At 39.6% G+C, this 21,781-nt stretch overlaps 1 protein-coding gene across 1 annotated transcript; it reads right to left on the bottom strand.

The window, feature by feature from the left end:
* Positions 1–772: 772 nt before the first annotated feature.
* Positions 773–21,327, bottom strand: PGRMC2 (progesterone receptor membrane component 2). The gene is made up of 3 exons (XM_023217587.2): positions 19,871–21,327; positions 3,882–4,037; positions 773–2,927 (listed from the first exon to the last, which is right to left on the bottom strand). The coding sequence occupies exons 1-3, from the start codon at positions 20,286–20,288 to the stop codon at positions 2,830–2,832; spliced, it is 672 nt and encodes a 223-aa protein (XP_023073355.1). The 5' UTR covers positions 20,289–21,327; the 3' UTR covers positions 773–2,829.
* Between the last annotated feature and the right edge of the window lie 454 nt (positions 21,328–21,781).

Below are 21,781 nucleotides of genomic sequence, written 5' to 3'. Positions count from 1 at the left end.
AATATCGAGTTTTCTACAGAACAAAGTATCTCCCAGTGGTAATTCAGCAAATTAGCTTCGAGAATGTGGGTAAAGGTATGTGTAATGTTGGATTCTGCAGATTACCTGCAGAAACAGATCTACCTGCAGAAAGGCAGGTAGAATTACTGTTAGGAAACACAAGCAGCCTTAGCACCATGGTAAAGGTTTTAAAAACCTGATCTGTAACTGTTATGGGTTCATTTCCTAATGCAGAGAAACTGGCTGGCACACAGAGTATAGCTTTAATGTGGGAGATATGCCAACTTGGAAATGCTACCCAAAGATAAAAATCTAAAGACTATCAAAATTTGCTGTTTTCTAAAATCATACATTAGAATTTTGTGAAGTCTCGTGAATGACACAAAACCAAATGAAGGGAATCAGATCAAAATTACCTGAGTAAGGCCATTTCAAGTGCCTGACAAAGATGGTCAATATTAACTTGAAAAATTAGTGTTTCCTAAGAGTTCCTGTTCGTAACAATTACCTGAGGCATTCCTTACAAATAAATTCTGAGGCCCATTCTCTTTAGATTCTGGCTTAGCAGGTGGTAGGTCTGGATTGAAGGCTAAGAATCTGTACCTTAAGCAATTCTAATTATCAGGCAAGTTTGGAAAAGCAGGAGTGTGTGTGGGGGGAGGGATGGGGGGGGCAGGAACAGGAACAATACCAGCACTGTCTGGTCCCCTCATTCAAACACTACCTGAAAAACTACCTGAGAATGAGAAACATTCAAACTGAAGTTGAGGAATTATCTACAGAACACTGTTTATTTCAAGTCCAAAACATAAATTACTCATTTTTCTTAACAGACCACATAACTTTTACTGCATGAATATATAGGGTTTCTCTATTCATAAGTACAGTTTATTACTAGATTTTAGGCTCGAATGATTCATATATATAGATATCAGTTCACTACAGAGGACATGTACTTTTAACATTTTTTGTTTAGGAAATATTTTACATAAAAACACAAAGCATTTACCAGCACTCCACACCTGTCTTCAGCAAAGATTTGGCTGAAGATAACTTTCTACAAAGCACTCCAAGACTGAATAGAATGTAGCATTTTACATACTTTAGCTTATTGTTGCAGTTAAAAGTTCCCCCTTGTTTGATGGCTTCTGCATATAGCTACAAAGCAGAAGTCTTTTAACTGGCAACTTGTTAAAATAAAATTGTTTTAAGTGAACTTGTCCCCAGCTCAGAACCTAAATAGTCATAATGAAATAAAATAATTGAAATATGTGGGGCTTTTAGTAAGGGCTTTTTCAGCCTATTAAAAGAATAATTTAGTATCTATCAGTGCGATATTCTTTTAATGCTTTGTGTTCAATAACGACCACCTGGAGTGCTATTACATCTAGTATAATCAGTTGGCATCAAATATAAAGTAAAAAGATGTACATTTAATACACCAATTCTTACCTGAATAATCTCAGATTTCTGGAGAATGTTCTACAAAGTGGAATTTATTCCTAAAGTTATACTGAATGTGGTACAATGTGTACAACTTGGTTACCCAGTGCCTGCTTTTCATTTCCAAGATTTTTTCTTGAATCAAATGCACAATCTTACAACTGTTATCATATTGCACTGGCTTACAGTTCTGTATATAAAGTCCAACTCAAGCTTATTTTGGTTTATTGTACATGCTTTATTAAAATGGTACTTGTATTTACAGTATCTGCAGGAAGAGTCCCTTCCAAGGCGCTCACACACACATTCAGACACACCCATACAGATATCCACTCCACAGCCCCATGCACCCACACCAGTGAGATGTGGAGGGTCAGACTCCTAAAATTAGGCAGCTGTTGGGGATAAGAGTTGATTTTTCAATTTTTTTTAAAACACAAAAGCACAGGGGAATGCATTTGGCCATCACAATGCTAATTGAGTTTGTGTATATTACATACATGGCAGTTAACACTGAATATTCCTTTTACATTCTATATACACAGAATGATATCAAGGTTTTACGTTCAACAGAATATTCCAACTTCAGTCTTAATGCTGCTTGTAGTGACTTCTGAATTCATTATAGGGGCTTTCCCTAAAAATAATTCAAGTCTATGTTAAGTGAAATAAGGCACAATTAATATTGATTTGATTTAGGGAAAGGGAAGGAAAGAGAAGGGATAAAAACCGGTTTCAAATGATCTTTCTGTTGGGGAACTAGCTCTGACTTAAATCCACCTGAAATTTCTTCTTCTAATTTCCAAAGATTTATAAAGGTATTTTTCTTTTCCCTGACAAAGCCAAAAACAAAATTTGGGAATTCACATTTTAATGTTCCAGTAGCCTAAACTACTCAAATTGACGTGTATCCCCACCTCCCCGATCAGGTCGCCTCCCTCACCAATGGTAAAATAAAAACACAGTATGTGACAGAGGAGTCCCTTGACATTTCTTGAGGAGATTTGTACACTTGAGTAGCAAATACATATCTGGTTGTCTTCAATACATTTTAAAAAGAAAGAAAAAGAAGAAAGGAAAGAAGGAAATAAGGAAGGAAAGAAAAGAAGTAATATTGTGACTTTCTTGCTCTTTAAAAAAAATCCCTGTCTCCTTCTTTTCAGGATGATGAAGCCCCACTAGACATTACAAACAACTGCAACAAATGAGTTTGGCAGCATAAATAATGTCTAGTAATCAAATCTTCATAGTGATATTCATTTATCTTGTACACAATTTGTTGAATGTTTTTCGCAGCAGGTGAATCAAACCCAGACGCTGGACATTCTGTGAAAGGGAGTAAGAATTGCAGCTCTGAAGGCCCCTGACTTTGGTTGTTTACAAAGTTCAATCCTGTTTATTGTGATCCTTAGTATCTTCTTCATCTGTATATTCTGATGGTTCTTCTCCTGGTTTTAGGAGTCTGCCTACATAATCATATTTTTCTGAAAGATACATCAAAAGAAAATCAGTGGTGATCAAATTTGTTTCATTATTCCATTACACAGAGAAAAGGCATTTGTCTGTTTTAGAATCATATAAAATATGATATTAGAATATTATCTAAATATTCTAAAATTGCTTCACCATGGCTGGTCTTTATACACATGTAAAGCTTCAACAAAAGAAAACAGGATCAGGGAACTTACAAGGCTTGGGAATTCTTTCAAGAGGGTGGTCTGTACCAGTGATTCTTAGTTGGATACTGCATTAGAATCATTTGGAGATCTTTTGTAAAAATGAGTTAAGTCCAGGACCCATCTCAGTACCCAGCCAAACCAGTACAGTTGTTCCAAGGGACCCAGGGGTCAGATAAACAGCTGGGACAGCGTCACACAAGTAGTAAAAACTGATGTTATGAGGGCATAATAAAGGGGAACGATATTTTTTACCTACATTTCGAGTGTTAAGACCTGTAAAATCATTTTAGAATAAATTATAATATTGAAATCAGTAATCAATTCAGTTTTAAATATAAGCCTGTATTTTTAAAAAACTAAACCTTAATGAACAAGCTTTAAAGGACTACAAGTATCACAATTTTTATGAGGCTTACAGTTTGTAACAAATCATTTTTTAAATATGGATTTTCAAAATAAGTATCACATGTAACAACCATATTTTTATTTAGCTATTTTTTGCAATTTCTTTTTTTGGACAAGTCTCACTATGCTGCCCAGGTTAGTACTTATACTCATGAGCTCAAGGGATTCCCATCAGCAGCTGGGACCACAGACGTGTACCACTCCACTCAGCTTTAGCTATCTTTAAAAATATTATCAAATAATGATGGCAATGAAAACAGATGACATCTTTAGGCTCTTAAAGCATGTGAAATAGTATATATTTTCTTTGAACAAATATTTAATTTTCCAAAGAATCAAACAAAATAAAAATACCTTTAAACTGCATTTCCCATTCTCGAACACTCTCCATTTGTACTGCATTCAAATCTGAGAGATCATCATATTCATCTCTAAGTGCATCTTTATCTAGGCAAAATGTGGCCAGTCCTCTGGAGGCATCCCTACCAGCAAATATTCCATATGGACCCGCTGGAAAAAAGAAAAGAAATTATTTAGATCACCTAACAATATTTTAGAATGTCTCAAAGGAAAAAGTAAAAAACAAAAACAAAACGAAAAAAAAACAACAAACAAACAAAAAATCCCTCATAATTCACATTTGTATATATCCTTAATTTCAAAACACGCACAGATACTAGATGGAGTAAGAGAAGAAATTTCTTGGAAATTTTTGCCTTTTGACCAAAGTAAAGCTTTTCACTTAGATCTTAAAACCTTCAATTTCAATTACTTCAGATATCCCCAAACTTATATTCAAAATGAAGACTGTGAGGTAATGAGGGAGAAGAAGAAACTTGGCCAGGTGCGGTGGCTCAAGCCTGTAATCCCAGCACTTTGGGAGGCCGAGACGGGTGGATCACGAGGTCAGGAGATCGAGACCATCCTGGCTAACCCGGTGAAACTCCGTCTCTACTAAAAAATACAAAAAAAAAACTAGCCAGGCGAGGTGGCCGGCGGCTGTAGTCCCAGCTACTCGGGAGGCTGAGGCAGGAGAATGGCGTAAACCTGGGAGGCGGAGCTTGCAGTGAGCTGAGATCCGGCCACTGCACTCCAGCCTGGGCGACAGAGCAAGACTCCGTCTCTAAAAAAAAAAAAAAAAAAAAAAAAAAAAAAAAGAAGAAGAAACTTAAGTGGTTAGGTTTAGAAGCCAGTTTGCTTCAGAGGAAATAATGTTTACTGGTTGCTGTTAATTAATAGTGGCATCCAAAAAAAAATAAAAATAATCAACAGAACATCATGTATTATGTAAAGACTCAGCTGAACTGTGAATCTGTAACAATTTTCTCTTTGCTATCCTTATGAAGTTTGCAATTCTATGAGAAAACAGACTGTATCATCTTTGTGGTCCCAGGGACTAGTTCAGTGCTCAACACGCATTTAATACATCTTTGCTGAGTGGTTTAATAAAAAAAGACTCATATTCAAAATAAATCACCTGACTACCATAATATATATACAATGATCTATATAAACTAAGAAAAGTCATTAGGGAAAATAATAGCTCTTACTTGTCATGACTTTTGAGAAATAGAGGAAGTAGCTATAAGGAATAATTCTTCTGGACTGACACATTAAGCAATAATTAGCATTTTACCCAAGGAATTAGGTACCGTTCTCTCTGAGGAGAAATGGCATGACTGATGTGTTGACAAAAACCATTCCCAAGTTCTGTCCTTGAGAAAAGCAATTCGTTCATCTCTGTATCCTCAATGCCTAGCACTGTGCCTGGCATAAAGTAGGAATGTAATAATTTTCTTCCAAATGACTTAGCTGTAGTTCCAAATAAAAACAAACTCAAGATTCCGACCCTTCAAACAGATTCATTTATGGTAGGCAAAGACACTATTATTAACAACAACAGAGTGGTGAAAAAGAGGGCTTATAAATAAAAGAACAAAGTATGTTCTGATAAGCAAACAAGCAGAAAAAAAGCTAGAACTTCCTTGATTTTTAAATGAGCGAAATGATTATCTTCATATGTAAAAGCATTTAGGAAATTGAAAGTTATGTGTCAAAAAGTCTCTGTACCTTCTGAGAGTAGAAATCGAGGTTTCACTTAAATTAGGTATTTAAGCATTTATGAGTATTAACTTGAGTTGCAAACAGCACTGTACTATAAAGTTAACCAAATGTGAAATCATTCCCTGAAAAGTTTACTGCAGGGAACTAGAAGTAGCATTAGCAATAATTTTAAGAGTAACATTAATAGGTATTGATACAGTAACATGAAAGTAAAGCTAACAGTTCCAGTAAAGTACATTTTTATTCTGCTTTTCTTATTCTTATTGCATTTTCCATACTGCTACTTGTATCACATGACTATCAACAATTATTTAATCATTGAATGGTCATACATTATCCCACTGAATGGATGTGTACCTGTAATTAATTTAATCTGTCTATTAACATAGGCTACCATTTTATACTTTCAAATGTGTCTTCTATATAAGAATATGGAATACAATTTACCACTGGCCAATATTCGTAACCTTCAAACTTTTTCTATCATCTCAACTGACGTTCAAAAGGGTATCAACCAGGCCGGGTGTAGTGGCTCACACTAACACAGTGGGAGGTGGAGGCGGGTGGATTACCTGAGGTCAGCAGTTTGAGACCAGACTGGTCAACATGGTGAAACCTCGCCTCTACTAAAACTACAAAAATTAGCCAGCTGTGGTGGCGTACGCCTGTAATCCCAGCTACTTGGGAGTCTGAGGCAGAAGAATTGCTTGAATCCAGGAGATGGAGGTTGCAGTGAGTTGAGATCACGCCACTGCACTACAGCTGGGCTGACAGAGCAAGACTCTTTCTCAAAAAAAAAAAAAAAAAGGTATTAACCAGTTATGTCTGTGTGTGTGCACGCACATGTGTGTGCAAAATTCTACACGCTTTGTGGCAATGGGTGCTTTCAGGAGGACAAGGAGAGAGACAGAGACAGAGAACTAGTGTGTTTAAAAATAAAATTTCCTGAGAAACAATGACAAAAAAAATATAAACATTATGTTTACCCTTAATGCTGACTAGACCAATGCTTACAAACTTGAAAAGCAAAAAGTGAAACACACAAAAGGAAAAATAAAATTAATAAAGGCCATAACAATCTACAAATGGAAAATGATAGTTTCGATTTTTGAAAGAATTTTCCAGCAACCTCGCTTTCCTCTCTTAGAGTTTCCCAAAGTGGAAGGGACAGACTTTGCCTTCCCCACTTGGCAGATAAAAAACCTGAGCAGAGGCATTCAGTGTGATTTGCCTAAAATTACAGACAGAACTGGGAGTACTACTTCCACTTTCCTAAATCCTCCAAGCAGTGTACCTCAAGAAAACAAACAGAAGACTCACAAGTCCAAAGATGGAGTAACCACCATGAAAACTGGAGCATTTTACTATTTACAAAATTTCAAGAGAATGAAGATTTTCGAATATTTATTAAATCAAAATGGAAGAGAAGTAACAAAAAAGCTCTACTTAATAGCTCTTCTTAGCATTCTATTATAGTATTTATCTCCATGGCCTGCAAACATTAATATACTTCAGGTACTTCAGAGTATAAGCCATAAAACACATTTAAATGATACAAAGAAGATAAAATCATTATAAAAACAGCAATCAGAAAGTCCTCCATCTTTGAGTATATTAATATATACCAGTGCATTCTCTAATAAATTTCTCTACCAACTTCCCTAAGAAAGCTTCAACACTGAATGAATAAAAAAAAATTTCATAAAATATGCTCTTTCTGGGGTACGGGGGGTGGGGAATCATTGACTTGGTAAGAGTGAACTTGAGTCAACAGTTAATAATCCAAGCCAAATTCTAGACAAATGATGTTCTGTTGACTCTTGAACAGAAAAGAATAATTCAGTGATAAACATATTCCCCCACTGCCTAAACTATATTAAGCTGTCTTCTCCAGATGTTTAGAATTTCCCTCAGGAAGCATTTAACTTCTGCAAAGGTCTTTCTGGTAATAGTTTTCTATGCTCTTTCCTGTAAGACCATTAACAAAATTTTTTGTTTTTTGTTTTTTGAGACAGGGTCTTACTCTGTCACCCAGGCTGGAGTACAATGGCTCAATCATGGCTCAATCATATTTCACTGTATCCTCTACTTCCTGGGCTCAAGTGATCCTCCTGCCCTAACCTCCCAAATAGCTGGGACTAGAGGCATGGGCCACCAGGCCTGCCTAATTTCTTTTATTTTTTGTAGAGACAAGGTCTCACTATGTCGCCCAGCTGATCTTGAACTCCTGGCCTCAAGCAATCCTCCTGCCTTTGCCTCCCTAAGTGTTAGAATTACAGGACTAAGCCACCATGCCCAGTCTTCTGTAAGGTCATTAAAGAATGTAACATTAGGAACTAAAGTTGGAACTGGATAGGTTAATCTGAGGAAGGAGGATTTGAGGTCTAATAAAAGGATATTTCCTTGCATTCATAATACAATCAAGAGCTTATCTGAAAAGTCAGCCATACCTTCCTATTCCATTACCCCCTTACCTAACAAACTTAAATATTTACCAATTCTAATATTTTGGTAAGTATACTTGGCTATTCATAATACTAAAACACTAGGGAGCTACCCAAATAAAGCAAATTTGCATGGTATAATTTATTTATTTATATTAGTATTTTTTTTTGAGACAGTCACACTCTGTCACCCAGGCTGGAGTGCAGTGGTGTGATCTCAGCTCACTGTAACCTCTGCCTCCTAGGTTCAAGTGATTCTCCTGCCTCACTCAGCCTCCCAAGTAGCTGGGATTACTGGGTGTGGCACCACACCCGGCGAATTTTAATATTGTTGGTAGAGAGGGGGTTTCACCATGTATGGTGACTAGGCTGGTCTTGAGCTCCTGACCTCAGGTGATCTTGCCTGCCTCAACCTCCCTGTGCCCAGCCTAATTTATTTCTAAAAAGGCTAGTTTACATTAACTGATCTGGTTATTTTTTATTATTAAGGCTCATTTAGACACTAACAGTTCAGTAATAACTAGAAGAATTAAATTCTGTTGCTTTATCAAATATTAAAATATAATGCTGATCCAAAAATAGCCTCCCAATTTTAAGCAAATTCTTGCTACAAAAAATGAACAGCATTATTCAGTCAAAGCAGATACTCTGAAATGTACCTACATAAATATTCAAGGACATTATTTTAAAGATAAATTTTATTTCAAAGCTATTGTTAAATATACCACCATGAGGCAGGGGGATCACGAGGTCAGGAGATCATGACCATCCTGGCTAATGCTTGGTGAAACCCTGCCTCTATTAAAAAATACAAAAAATTAGCTGGGCATGGTGGCAGGCGCCTTGTAGTCCCAGCTACTTGGGAGGCTGAGGCAGGAGAATGGCATGAACCTGGGAGGCGGAGCTTGCAGTGACCTGAGATCTCGCCACTGCACTCCAGCCTGGGAGACAGAGCCAGACTCTGTCTCAAAAAAAAAACACAAAAAAACCCAAAAACCAACATGATAGTATACTAGTCAGAATTCAGATTTCATTTAGTTTTTAGAGTCAATCCAACTTGTGGTAAATGTATTTTAAAGTTCAATAAACCTATTAGTTACCGTATCCTAAAACTGCTTACTTTAATATAATCAGTTGGAATGAGGTGACATATTCTTGAAATAGCAACAATATATGTTCATTGTAAAATGTTCTAAATATTACTTTAATAAATAGAAAATTCCAGGAGGAAGTAAATAAAATATGTAGTAACAGATAATTCTGTGATTATTAGGATGATTATATAGCTACCTTAGTGTTTCTCTTTTTTTTTTTTTTTGAGACGGAGTCTTGCTCTGTCGCCCATGCTGGAGTGCAGTGGCCGGATCTCAGCTCACTGCAAGCTCTGCCTCCCGGGTTCACGCCATTCTCCTGCCTTAGCCTCCCGAGTAGCTGGGACTACAGGCGCCTGCCACCTCGACTGGCTAATTTTTTTGTATTTTTTAGTAGAGACGGGGTTTCACTGTGTTAGCCAGGATGGTCTCGATCTCCTGACCTAGTGATCCGCCCGTCTCGGCCTCCCAAAGTGCTGGGATTACAGGCTTGAGCCACCACGCCCGGCGCTACCTTAGTGTTTCTAAGGGGATATTTTAGTTATTCTCAGTTTAAAAATCACAGCTCTCAGAGATGAACTTTAATTAATTAAAGTTTATCAATAGTGCAGTTTTCAGGCCTGTTTTGACAAGTCTTTTGTGATTATAAATTGAGTAACATTTAATAACACTTAGTATTGTGTAATTTATTCCAAATAAGATTATAATGAGCCTATCAACAAATAAGGCAATATGTAAAAGTGATTAACTGAACTAACAAATTTTTTTTATGCTTAGGTCCAGTAAGTCCCAAGACTTTTAGAGAGAATGCAGTATGGTAAAACTGAAATAAAACCTCTCAAGAAGACAGATACTTGGGTTCTAGAGGATCCACTCAACAAGTAACAATGGGCAAGTCTCAATTTCCGTAGTCCTTAGATCCCTCAGATATAAATTAGGAAAATTATCTTACCTGCCTAAAGTTGAGGCCAAACTAAATAATCTCTTGAATAGTATGATTCTATAAGGGACTGAAAATGTAATCTTGCTTCTGAAATGTGAGCTACTGTCAAAAGCTCTCAGCAACATTGTGAACTGAGCATATGGCCTTAACTCCAGGGTCCTTGGGTAGGTTGGGGTAAAGACGGAAAAATTAAAACCCCAGGCCCATGCCACTTATGGGAGTGGGGCCTGAGTTTATCCAACACATGTAGAATGAAAATTCCAAGGTGAAAAAATAATATGAAGGCAGATATCTACAGGAATTAATGAGCACTCAAGATGACTTCAAGTATTGGGAAAAAGGGATTACTCCCCTTTTGGGGAAACATGTTGGGACAACTAGATAACCTTCTGTTAAAAAACACAACCTCTTGGGAGGCCAAGGTGGGTGGATCACGAGGTCAGGAGCTTGAGACCAACCTGGCCAAGATGGTGAAACCCCATCTCTTATACTAAAATTACAAAAATGAGCTGGGTGCAGTGGTGGGCACCTGTAATACTGGTTACTCAAGAGGCTGAGGCAGGAGAATCGCCTGAACCCGGGAGATGGAGGTTGCAGTGAGCTGAGATGGTGCCACTGCACTCTAGCCTGGGCGGCAGAGCAAGACTCCTTCTCAAAAACAAACAAACAAACAAAACACCATCCCACCAAATTTGGACTCTAATTTCACATCTTAAAGCAAAATCAATTTCAAATGGAACTAAAAAACTGAAAACATAGAGGTACTAAAAAAACTACACATTTTTAAAAACAATTTTTAAGTGCATAAAGTCTTTAAATATACTACATAACTTAGCAGCCATAACAGATAAATTTGAATATATAAAACCAAAAATTTGTGTGGTTCAAAAAAACCACCATAAATAAGTAAAAAGACAACTAAACTAGAAAAATATTTGCAGCAAAGGCTGATTTACTTTACAAAGAACACCTAAAATTTGTAAGATCTACATGATTGAAAAACTGTGGCAAGACTGGGCGCGATGGCTCATGCCTATAATCTCAGCACTTTGGGAGGGTGAGGTGGGCAGATCACCTGAGGTCAGGAGTTCGAGACCAGCCTGACCAACATGGAGAAACCCCATCTCTAATAAAAATACAAAATTAGCTGGGTGTGGTGGCGCATGCTTGTAATCCCAGCTACTCAGGAGGCTGAGGCAGCAGAATCGCTCAAACCCAGAAGGCAGAGGTTGCAGTGAGCCAAGATCACGTCATTGCACTCCAGCCTGGGCAACAATAGTGAAACTCCGTCTCAAAAAAAAAAAAAAAAAAAAGAAAAACTGTGGCAAAGAATATATGAATAAGCAATTTGTAGAAAAGGAATCATAAATGACTCAACTTTTTAAAAAGAAGTCCAACCTCACTAAGTAAATGAGAAGTGTAAATTTAAACAAATATTGAGATACCATTTTAACCCAGATTGACAAAGACCAAGAAGCTTAATATCACGTTTTTGGCAAGAAGTTAGAAACAGGCATTTTCATCAAGTGTAAATTGGTCCGACCTCTCTGAAGGGCAGTTCGGAAACAAGAATCCAAATTAAAAATGTCCATATCCCAAGCCTCAGTAATTTTATTTCCAGGAATTTACTTTATAATCATAATTTTACACACATGTGTAAAATGACATGTACATATTTATTGCATCATGCAACAGGAGATTGAAAACAAATGTTAACAGTGGACTGTTAAATTATGACTTATTCATATAACAGAACGTTAAGAACGTTATGCATGTTTTTAAAAGAATAAGATGGTTCTCTATACTGATGTGAAAGGCTCTTGTGATATTAAAATATTGTGAAGTGTATGTATAGTATACTACAATTAGCGTAAGGGGAAAGGAAGATATCCACATGCTCGTACTTGCACCCAAAATAGCTCTAGAACAATACGTATCCTGGTCCTTTGCCTCTTTGGAAGGGAACCTGGTGGCTGGGAGTAGTTGTGGGAAACAGACTTATTTTTCACTGTATATCCTTTTGAATTTTCTATTTTGAGCATGTATTACTTAATTAAAAAAATCATTGTTTTAACTTACGTGAGGCCCTATTTCACAACACACCCAAACCACTTTACAGGACCACTTTCACAACTTAGGGCTCATGGAATTTTACAGGAAACACTCCAAAATTAAAAAAAGTAACTACTGAAGATAGTAAGTTCACAATAAAAAATATAAACTACATGAAGAAACAAACCATCATAGAGGAGTGAGCACATATAACAGATAGGAGAACTGGCATCCTAAGAATAAACAGAAGCAGATTAACGAACTAAAGTAAATTTGCTTAAAATTATTAAGAAACGGTACATAAGGAAAGATTAAGAGACATTAAGAATAGATGAAAACCTAACATATATCTACTAACAGTTCCAGAGGAAGGAACAGAGATAATGGAGGAGGCAACAAGTAACAGCAAATTTTCTGGAAAAAAAAAAAAAAAAAAACGACAATATATCCACAGACTTGAGTAGAGCTTGGTACGTGGTAAATAAAAAACCACACCTGGACAAATCCTAGTAAAAGAAGAAAACCCCAAAGACAGAAAGATCTCAACTACAACCAAAGGGAAGAAACAGATTAATAAAAGTAAAGACAAACTACAAGCCGACTCCCCACCAACAAGTGGAAGACAGTGGCCTAACGCTACGGAAGAGCTGAGGTAAAATAAGGTCAATGTACACTTTTTTTCGAGACAGGGTCTCGCTGTGTCACCCAGGTTGAATGCAGTGGTGTGATGAAGGCTCACTGATCTTCTGGGCTCAAGCGATCTTACTACCTCAGACTCTTGAGTAGCTGGGACCACAGGTGCACGCCACTATGCCTTGGCCAATTTTTTATATTTTTGTAAGAGAGAGGGTCTTGCCATATTGCCCAGGCTAGTCTTGAACTGCTGGGCTCAAGCAGTCTTCCCACCTTGGTCTCCCAAAAATGGTAGGATTATAGGCATGAGCCACTGTGCCTGGCCCACTCTCCAATTGTATATTCTAAACCCAAACTATTATTCCTGAGTGAGGACGAACAAAAAAATTTTTCCTGCCAGTGAAAAACTATAGGACATACCTCACTAAAAAGTGAACTCCAAACAAAGAAATGAGATGCAAGAAACAACAGCAAATTAAAAAATGATAACCATGCTGGTAAATTTAAACAAGAACTATTTTAAAAAGATAATTTCATCAATTTTGGGGTGGACTTTGAAAAAATATAGTGAAACTAAAGTCTAATAGTGATACTGTGGAAAACGGGATGGGGGAGGAATCAGAGTTAAAGCTTTCTAACCAGGGCCTCAACATAAGACTATGTACAATGCAGGGGATACTATCTATATTTGTAGTCATGGCAGTTTTGCTTATTTATTAAGAAATAATCTGTCAAATGTCAGTAAAGTATCTTAAAGAGGCAGCTTTTTCTAATTCACACTATAATGATGTTTGGCTAAAATTCTTATATTATTCAGAAGCATAGGATAGTCATCTACAGCAAAAACTTAAGGAAATCACCAAAAGGATAGAAATAGAATACATCTACATCAGTAGAGGGAAGAAAATGGAAGAAATAAATCAGTCTGAGAAGGAAAAATAGTGGGAAAAGAGGCAAAGAAAAGGTGAAGAGAAATCACAAAATAAGACGATAGAAATAAACCTAAATATACCAGTAATCACAAAACATATACACTAATTAAGCTATTAAAGGACACAGTGCTAATATTAGATTTAATGAAAAAAATCCAGCTATGTCATTAATGTGAGAAAAATAAAACAACACAGACTGACTAAAAGTAAAGGGATGGAAAATGAAATACTGTGTTAATACTAATCAGCTAAAGGCTGAAGGCAAATCTGAAAATCAACAGTATTAAAGGTGTTTTTAATATGATCAGCTCTAGATCTACTGCTAGATGGCTTTGCTCAGTATAGTAGGCATAGTAATAATCTCACTTCAGAACATTCTCATATCCAGTCTTTGTATGGCTGGCTCTGTTAGGATTTTGCTTAAATGTCAAGTCCTTTTTCTTGACAATTTAACATAAAAAAGGTAACCTTGCTTAGCCACTTAATCTAAATAAAGTCCTTTGTTATCCTCTATTCCCATTCTATTAATTTCTTTTACAGCATGTTTAATTACAGATTATAATTACATACTGAAATCCTTGTTTACTGCCTGTCTTCCTTAATAGACTATTAACTCCATGAGGATAGGAAAACATCTGTTTTGAAGACTCAGTTAACTCCATTTCTCATATCTTAAGGTTTTACTGTAATGAAATCCAGGCAAGTCTTTCTCAGTATTTAAAAATGGAGCTGAAATCCTATTATTAAAGATCCTGAGACTGGATATAGGCTCCAAAAGAATACAGGAGTTATACAGTCAGGTCTGTCATGCGTGCACAGGGAAAGGAGTGGTCTATGTCAGAGTGTTGAAAAAATAATTAAAAGAATCTGAATGGCTAATTCCAGATGTTATTAAATCTACTCCTTTCTTCCACCCTGAATAATAGCTTCCAGTTTCAAGCTATCCTTTTATAATATACTTTAGTATTTAACACAAATACAATGCCCTCAAAGATTAAAAGCAATGGGATGATGTTGAATTCAGAGCCAATTAAGTAGTTAAAATAGAAATAACTAGTAGAAATTTGAGCAGAATATAAAAAAACCATCAGAAAACCTAGCTAATCCTTTTATCTTACTGGTAGGTAATAGAAGCATACGGGCATTAGCCCAAACAACAAAGCCAGTTGGCTTCAAAGCAAGAAGCTGGGACGAGAGGTGGGTAGTGTCAACTTTAGGACATCCATGAAGAAATAGGTAAGATTGGGTCCGGTTTTTATGATGCAACTCTGCAAACATAGAGTTTCCAATTCTGTAAACTAAAGTATTAAATAAAAGTGAACATATTGAAGATAAAGTTTAAAATGGAGGAAAAACACTTCAAGGTACATGTGTTCTTTTCCCCAACCTCCTAAATATTAGGCATCTCATGGGGTTCTTCTTATGTGACTTTTTTCTTTCAGTGGAACTTAAAAGGTAAGTTGGAAAAAATATAGCTTTGGTATATGTCAAAGAATATTCTACCTGGAATAAGGGAGCAGCAGTATTATAAGTTTCAACAACGTGAGATAAACTATCAAAAAGGTCAAGTGTATAATTTTTTGCCATTACAAAAAAATAAAAGCACTGTTTTGGTAAAGTTCCACAGCAGTAATATTAAATCAAAGTGTTAAAAATTATATTAGCTGTTTGAGTCTTCAACACTTATGATTCTGTAAACATGTGAAACTGAATAGACTATGTTGTGATACAATGGGAAGGACTGAAGCTATGAAAACTTGGAATTAATTCTTATGTTGCCACCTACCAGATATGTGGCTTTGGGCAATCTCATAGGGCTGTTTGAAAATCAGAGATACTAAGCTCAATAAATGAAGTTTCCTCCTCCTCCTCCGACCTTTAGAATCAGTGTTTTCAACAACTCTCTGGGAAGACAGAAATACTCTAAAAGGTGCCTTGTTAGTGCAATAGGTGGCACGCCAGTCTCACAATCTGAAAAAAAGCTAAGTGCACTGTCCAAAACGGTAGCCATGGGGGGCTGAGCACTTTATATGTGGCTCGTGTTACTAAAGAACTCAATTTTTAATTATATCTAATTTTAATTAATTTACATTTAATTAACCACTTGGGGCCACCATTTTGGGCAGTATAACATAAAGCCATAAAAGCATTTTTTTTTTTTTTTTTGAGTCTCATTCTGTCATCCAGGCTGGAGTGCAATGGCACGATCTCAGCTCACTGCAACCTCTGCCTCCTGGGTTCGACCGATTCTCTTGCCTCTGCCTCCCGAGTAGCTGGGATTACAGGCACCCACCATCGTGCCCGGCTAATTAGAAACAGGGTTTCACCATGTCGGCCACGCTGGTCTCGAACTTCTGACCTCAGGTGATCTGCCCGCCTTGGCCTCTCAAAGTTCTGGGATTAAGGTATTAGCCACCGTGCCTGGCCTTTATTTATTTATTAAAAAAAAATTTTTTTTTTAAAGTAGAGATAGGGTCTCATCATGTTTTCCAGTCTGGTCTCAAACTCCTGACCTCATGTGATCCGCTTGCCTCAGCTTCCCGAAGTGCTGGGATTACACATGTGAGCCACCGTGCCTGGCCGAAAGCATGTTTTTTTGAGGCTTTATATCCTTGGATTTATAGGAACCAGGGAAAGGTATGAAGAAAAACAACAGTAAGATTCTCTACAAATTATGCTTGGTGAGTTAGAAAAATAAAAGATTCTCTACAAGTTTATCACATGATGCAGTTTACTAGAAATAGTATAGGTAAGCTTTGTGGTAATATCCATCTGGATTTATCAGACATACATGTGATCCAAGCCAATTTACCTAAAATACCTAAACCTCAGACTCCCCATCTGTAGAGCAGCAATATTTACCAACTTCACTGAGGAATTATGGAGATAAAAAAATTAATGGATCTGATATAGTAGGTGCTTCACAAATCTGGTTTTCTTTCTCCTTGAATATTCAGTTTTACATAACCAAACTTTCCTCACATGCTGGCCAAGCGCCTGATCTGTTACCAAATTTAATACTGGCAAATACAGTTAATGCCAACTGTTTGCCAAAATGTGTATACTCCACCAAATTATATTGTCAATATTTAATTAAGAGTCTGAACTTTAAAAACGTATGTCTAAAAATAAACGTATGTTCAGCATTATGGAAAAATCTTACAAAATTTAATCCTAAAACCATTACTGTGAAATTAGAGTAGATATTGGTTAGGCATAGAAACTAACAATTATTGCTTCTGAATTATTCTGCTACAAAACTACTTAATTTATGAAGATGAAAATAAAATTTTTTTTTTTTTTGAGACGGAGTCTCTCTGTGTCGCCCAGGCTGGAGTGCAGTGGCTGGATCTCAGCTCACTGCAACCTCCGCCTCCTGGGTTCACGCCATTCTCCTGCCTCAGCCTCCCGAGTAGCTGGGACCACAGGCGCCGGCCACCTCGCCCGGCTAATTTTTTGTATTTTTAGTAGAGACGGGGTTTCACCATGTTAGCCAGGATGGTCTCGATCTCCTGACCTCGTGATCCGCCCGTCTCGGCCTCCCAAAGTGCTGGGATTACAGGCTTGAGCCACCGCGCCCGGCCGAAAATAAAAATTAAAAGCAAAACTGAACTTGTATCTGTTTTACAGCCAGAAATTTGGCTTTAAGATTTTTTGAAAAGTACTACTTATTACATTTTCTATTAATATGCAATATCAACATATTCTGAGCCCATAAAATGATCTGGCTTTCTTTAAGGTTCCTTTCAATAATAAAATATTCAAATATCTGTTAGGCTGTTGATTAACTGTAGAATACTAACTGTGTATCACTCTTAGGCTGTTCATCAGAACCTAGGAACTGGCAGAAACTAATCTAAAACTTCTCCATTGTAATCTCAAGAGCCTCCCTCAGTGCACTTACCATAAAAAAGCAATCTACCACCTATGACTCTTAATTTTTATTTATTTATTTTATACAGAGTCTCTCTCTGTCACCCAGGCTGGAGTGCAATAGGGCAATGTCAGCTCACTGCAACCCCTACCTCCTGGGTTCCAGCAATTCTCCCTGCCTCCACCTCCTGAGTAGCTGGGATTACGGGCACCTGCCACCACGCTGGCTGATTTTCTTGTATTTTTCGTAGAGATGAGGTTTTGCCAGGTTGGCCAGGCTGGTTTCGAACTCCTGACCTCTGGTGATCCACCTGCCTCGGCCTCCCAAAGCGCTGGGATTACAGGCGTGAGCCACCGCGCCTGGCTTTAATTTTTAATTTCTATCACAGAACAAACATTTGCCACTGGAGGCTGCCAAACTGTTTCTATGACTGTCTCTCCTAGCTATTTTCAGATACTGCCAAGGCATAATGTGTGAGGACTAATACAATTCTTTGTATTAATACTTTGTTTTCTTCAGTGGTAGTTCAGACAGAGGGTACAAAAGCTGATCTTTCAGCTGGGTAAGGTCTATATTAAAAATTTAAACCTGTACAGGATTTCTAATCACTTAACACACATTTTAATACTAATGGGGAAAAAGCTTGAACTAGGTATAAAATGCTGTGTAAATCCTTGATTTAAAAAAAGTTTACTTCACTTGGCCTGTTTAAATACTGTACTTTGGCCCTGTTCTCTTGTCCCACGTGTGCTTAAGTAAACAAAAATGTATTAACCATTTCAGCTGATATAAGACTTCAGTAGACACCGTGTGCTCACATTTATATAACTAGAAGCAAAAACTCTGTAAGCTATGTATTCACTTGGTTGGACTAAATGTGTATATATACACAGAAGTACAAACAACTAAGAAATAAATTACGTAATTCAACACCAAAAATCTCCTATTTCTTATCCTAGTCCAATGAACAAACTACAAACCAAAGCACTTCTAAAATATCTTCCAGCTACCAACCACTGAAATCAGAAATATATATTTTTAAGTGTCAATAAATCTCAAACACTTAGAGATTAAATTAAGGAGAAAACCAGCTTATTTCCAGACTGCCAATCCTATGACTTTAAGGCTTGGATGTACTCTCTCCAATACCAGGTCACTTTAGATTTCTAATTTAATTATTTATTCTTATTGTAGTCACTTTTCTTTTTGTAAAGCTTAGTACTAATCAGTGCACAACCAGGATGTACAGTGTTGCTCAACTCTATGATATACCAACAGGTTCCATGAGTCTGGAGTTTATTAACATAATCCAAAATGTATGCTACAACCACACTGTAAAACAAGGGCTTCTAAATCAACTACCCTACACAAAGTTCTCTGAAAACAAAGTCTAAAAATCTTTAACTTGCATAACTGGCACATGGGGTATGAATCTACAACTCTTCTAAGTTTTTCTTCTCAGTTCTGCTAAGTGAAAACACAAGTCATTATCAACGTGTACTTGAAAAGCAGAAAAAAAAAAAAAAAGAAAAAAGAAACGAGAGACACGCCTGCTGGGTATAGGAGCTCCACCCCCAAAACTCAGGGCGAATATCCTTACCAGTCTTTAATAAGCTCTGCATTCTGGTCTGTCCTCATCCCACATACCTTGTTAATCATGGAAAGCAACTCCGAACTAAAACTGGTTTAAAAAGAGTTCGAGGTGTTGCTTATTCGTCGGGACTTCAGAGACTGGAGGATTGGGACTTTACATGCCCCTAAACGTGGCCTTACGGAGAGCAATACAGCGAGAGAAAAAGGAGATCAGTGGCCAAAAAAAAAAAAAAAAAGACGGGGGGGGGGGGGGGGGGAAGAAAAAACTGAATTACAGAGCGTAAAACTTTAGTTTAGGTCCCAACTTCAGAAATCTCCCTTCCTTGGTGCCCCAACCAACCCAGGAATCAGGAGACTCAAAAAAGGTTAAGGGCCAGCGTTGACCGGTGACAAATATAACGATTTTGAAAAATCCAGCCAAAAAAAAAAAGACTGCGAAGAGAAATGGCATGGAAGAAAGATGAATGCTGAGAGCTGGTCGCTGGGGCGCCAGCGGGGACCCTGGTTTCGGGAGAAGAGCTGGAGGTGCCCGCAGCTGCGGGGGGGCGGTGTGTGCGCAGGGGCGGGGCGGGCCGTCCCAGGTGCGGCGGCCGAGGCGCGGGGGTCCAGGCGACGAGAAGGCTGGGCAAACTAACCCGGTGCCCAGAGGCCTCCCCGTCCGAAGGGGGTCGTGCTTGAGCTGCAGGGGGTCCTTCCCCTCCCCTTCCAACTCCTCACCCGGGCCGTAGAACTTGCTGCCTTTGGTCACGTCGAAGACTTTCCCATTGACCGCGAGCAGGATGCGCGGGTTGCGGGACCCGTCGTACTGGCGCAGCTGCTCCAAACTGAAGTCCCGCTTCTTCATGCGAGGCAGAGAGGCAGCGGGGCTCTCCTCGCCCGCCCCGGCCCCGGCCCCCAGACCCCGCCGCCCCCAGCGCACCCACAGCCGGTAGGCCCCCAGCAGCACCAGCGCCACCAGCGCCACGTTCAGCAGCATCTCCCCGCCCCCCGTCAGAAGCGCCAACGCCGCCGCCGCCCAGCCGCCCCCTTCCGCTGCCGCTCCCGCGCCGCCCAGACTCTCGCTGCCGCCGTCGCTGCTGCTCTCGCTGCCACTCCCCAGGGTGCCTAGCTTCACGTCCCCATCACCCGCCGCCATCACTGCCCGCCAGCGCCTTCCTCCTCCTCCCCGCCCCCTGCCCTCCCCAACCCCACGGCCGGCCCCGCCCACCTGGGGGCCTCCCAGCCAATAACGTGAGGAGAGGGGGCGGGGTCAGGACCGCTCCTGATTGGGTGTTGACGGGGTAACGTTGTCTCGGATCTCTCCCGCCGCCTCCCTTCTTTCGCTGGCCGCGCACGCGTGCGACGCCCCGCCCACCTCGCCCCACACTTCCCTGCTCTTGCTGCAAGCCTCCGCTAGGTTAAGTAGACGAGGGGGGCGGGTCTGAAGAGAAGATGCTACGACGGCCGCGCGGACGCTCATGGGCGGGGCGAGACCACAGCGCGTGCGCGGGCTCCAGAGCGCCACGCGCTCTCCTCTCCTCTATAACCCCTACGGGAATCACGCCCCTCCCAGTCCCCTGGCTCTGCGCGTGCGCCCCGGAATCGCTTCGCTTCCCAGGCCTGGGTTCGCGTCCGCAAACTCCCGCCTCATTGCACTCGCTCCACCCGGGAGCTTCACGTGCGCCTTGGCGGCCGCGGCGGGGGCAGATCCAGGCGGGACGCCTGGCGGAGGACAGGTGGCTTGTGGGAGGCTGGGGCATAGTTGAGCTGCAAGGCGCAAACCCATGAGGGGTGTCTGCTTTTCCCCAGGGCGCCCTTGCGTTTTTCGGGAAACCGGCAGCTTGGGCGCGCAGACCGGGAAGCGGCGAGAAGTTTTGGCGACGAGCTTGGGTCTTCCTGGAACGGAGAGAAAGCACGGAGCCCGCACCGGGCTTCTCTGGCATCGGCAGTCTACGTGCTCCTCGCCCTGGCACCGAGCAGCCACTCCCCGCTGGGTTTGGCCAAGGCTGCTCTTGTAGAATTTTAAAGGATTTAGAGTCTCGTTATTCCTTGAATCATAATCTCTGCGGCCGTAGGGAAGTGGACAGATTGAGGTTGTCTTTCTATTCGTCATTCACTCTTATTTACAGGTTCTGTTTTATGTACTTGGGACGTATTTTAGCCTCTCACACCTTAAAATTCTGGTGTGAAAAAGTGACCTCTGAAGTCTCACGCACTCGACTCGTTTGACGTGTTCTCTCTTGCCCTTGTCTGTTGTCTTGAGTCTCATAGAATAGGTTTGAACCTTTCACTGTCGGTTGTGGAGGAGCCACTGAGGATACTGATGGGGCAAGTGACAGGGTCGACACTCTTGTAGAGAGGTCATATAGCAGCCAGATGTCTGAAGGATTAGAGGCTGGGGAAAGAGTGGGAAATCAGTTAGTAGGCTAGGATATTTGTGCGTGAGGTGAGGAGACGCAGAGCTAGTGGAGACATTAGAGCAGGGGTTGGCAAACATTTTTTGTAAAGGGCCCGATTATATTTTAAGTCTCTGCATTAACTACTCAACTCTACCTTGTAACGAGAAAGCAGCCATAGACAATACTTGAAAGAGTGCAGCTGTGTTCCAATAAAACTATGGACATTGAACTTTTTTTTTTTGAGACGGAG

The sequence above is a fragment of the Piliocolobus tephrosceles genome, chromosome 3 (genome assembly GCF_002776525.5).
Source record: "Piliocolobus tephrosceles isolate RC106 chromosome 3, ASM277652v3, whole genome shotgun sequence".
Classification (NCBI taxonomy): Eukaryota; Metazoa; Chordata; class Mammalia; order Primates; family Cercopithecidae; genus Piliocolobus; species Piliocolobus tephrosceles.
Note: the sequence above shows the minus strand (reverse complement) of the source record. Positions and strands in the feature narration are given on the sequence as shown.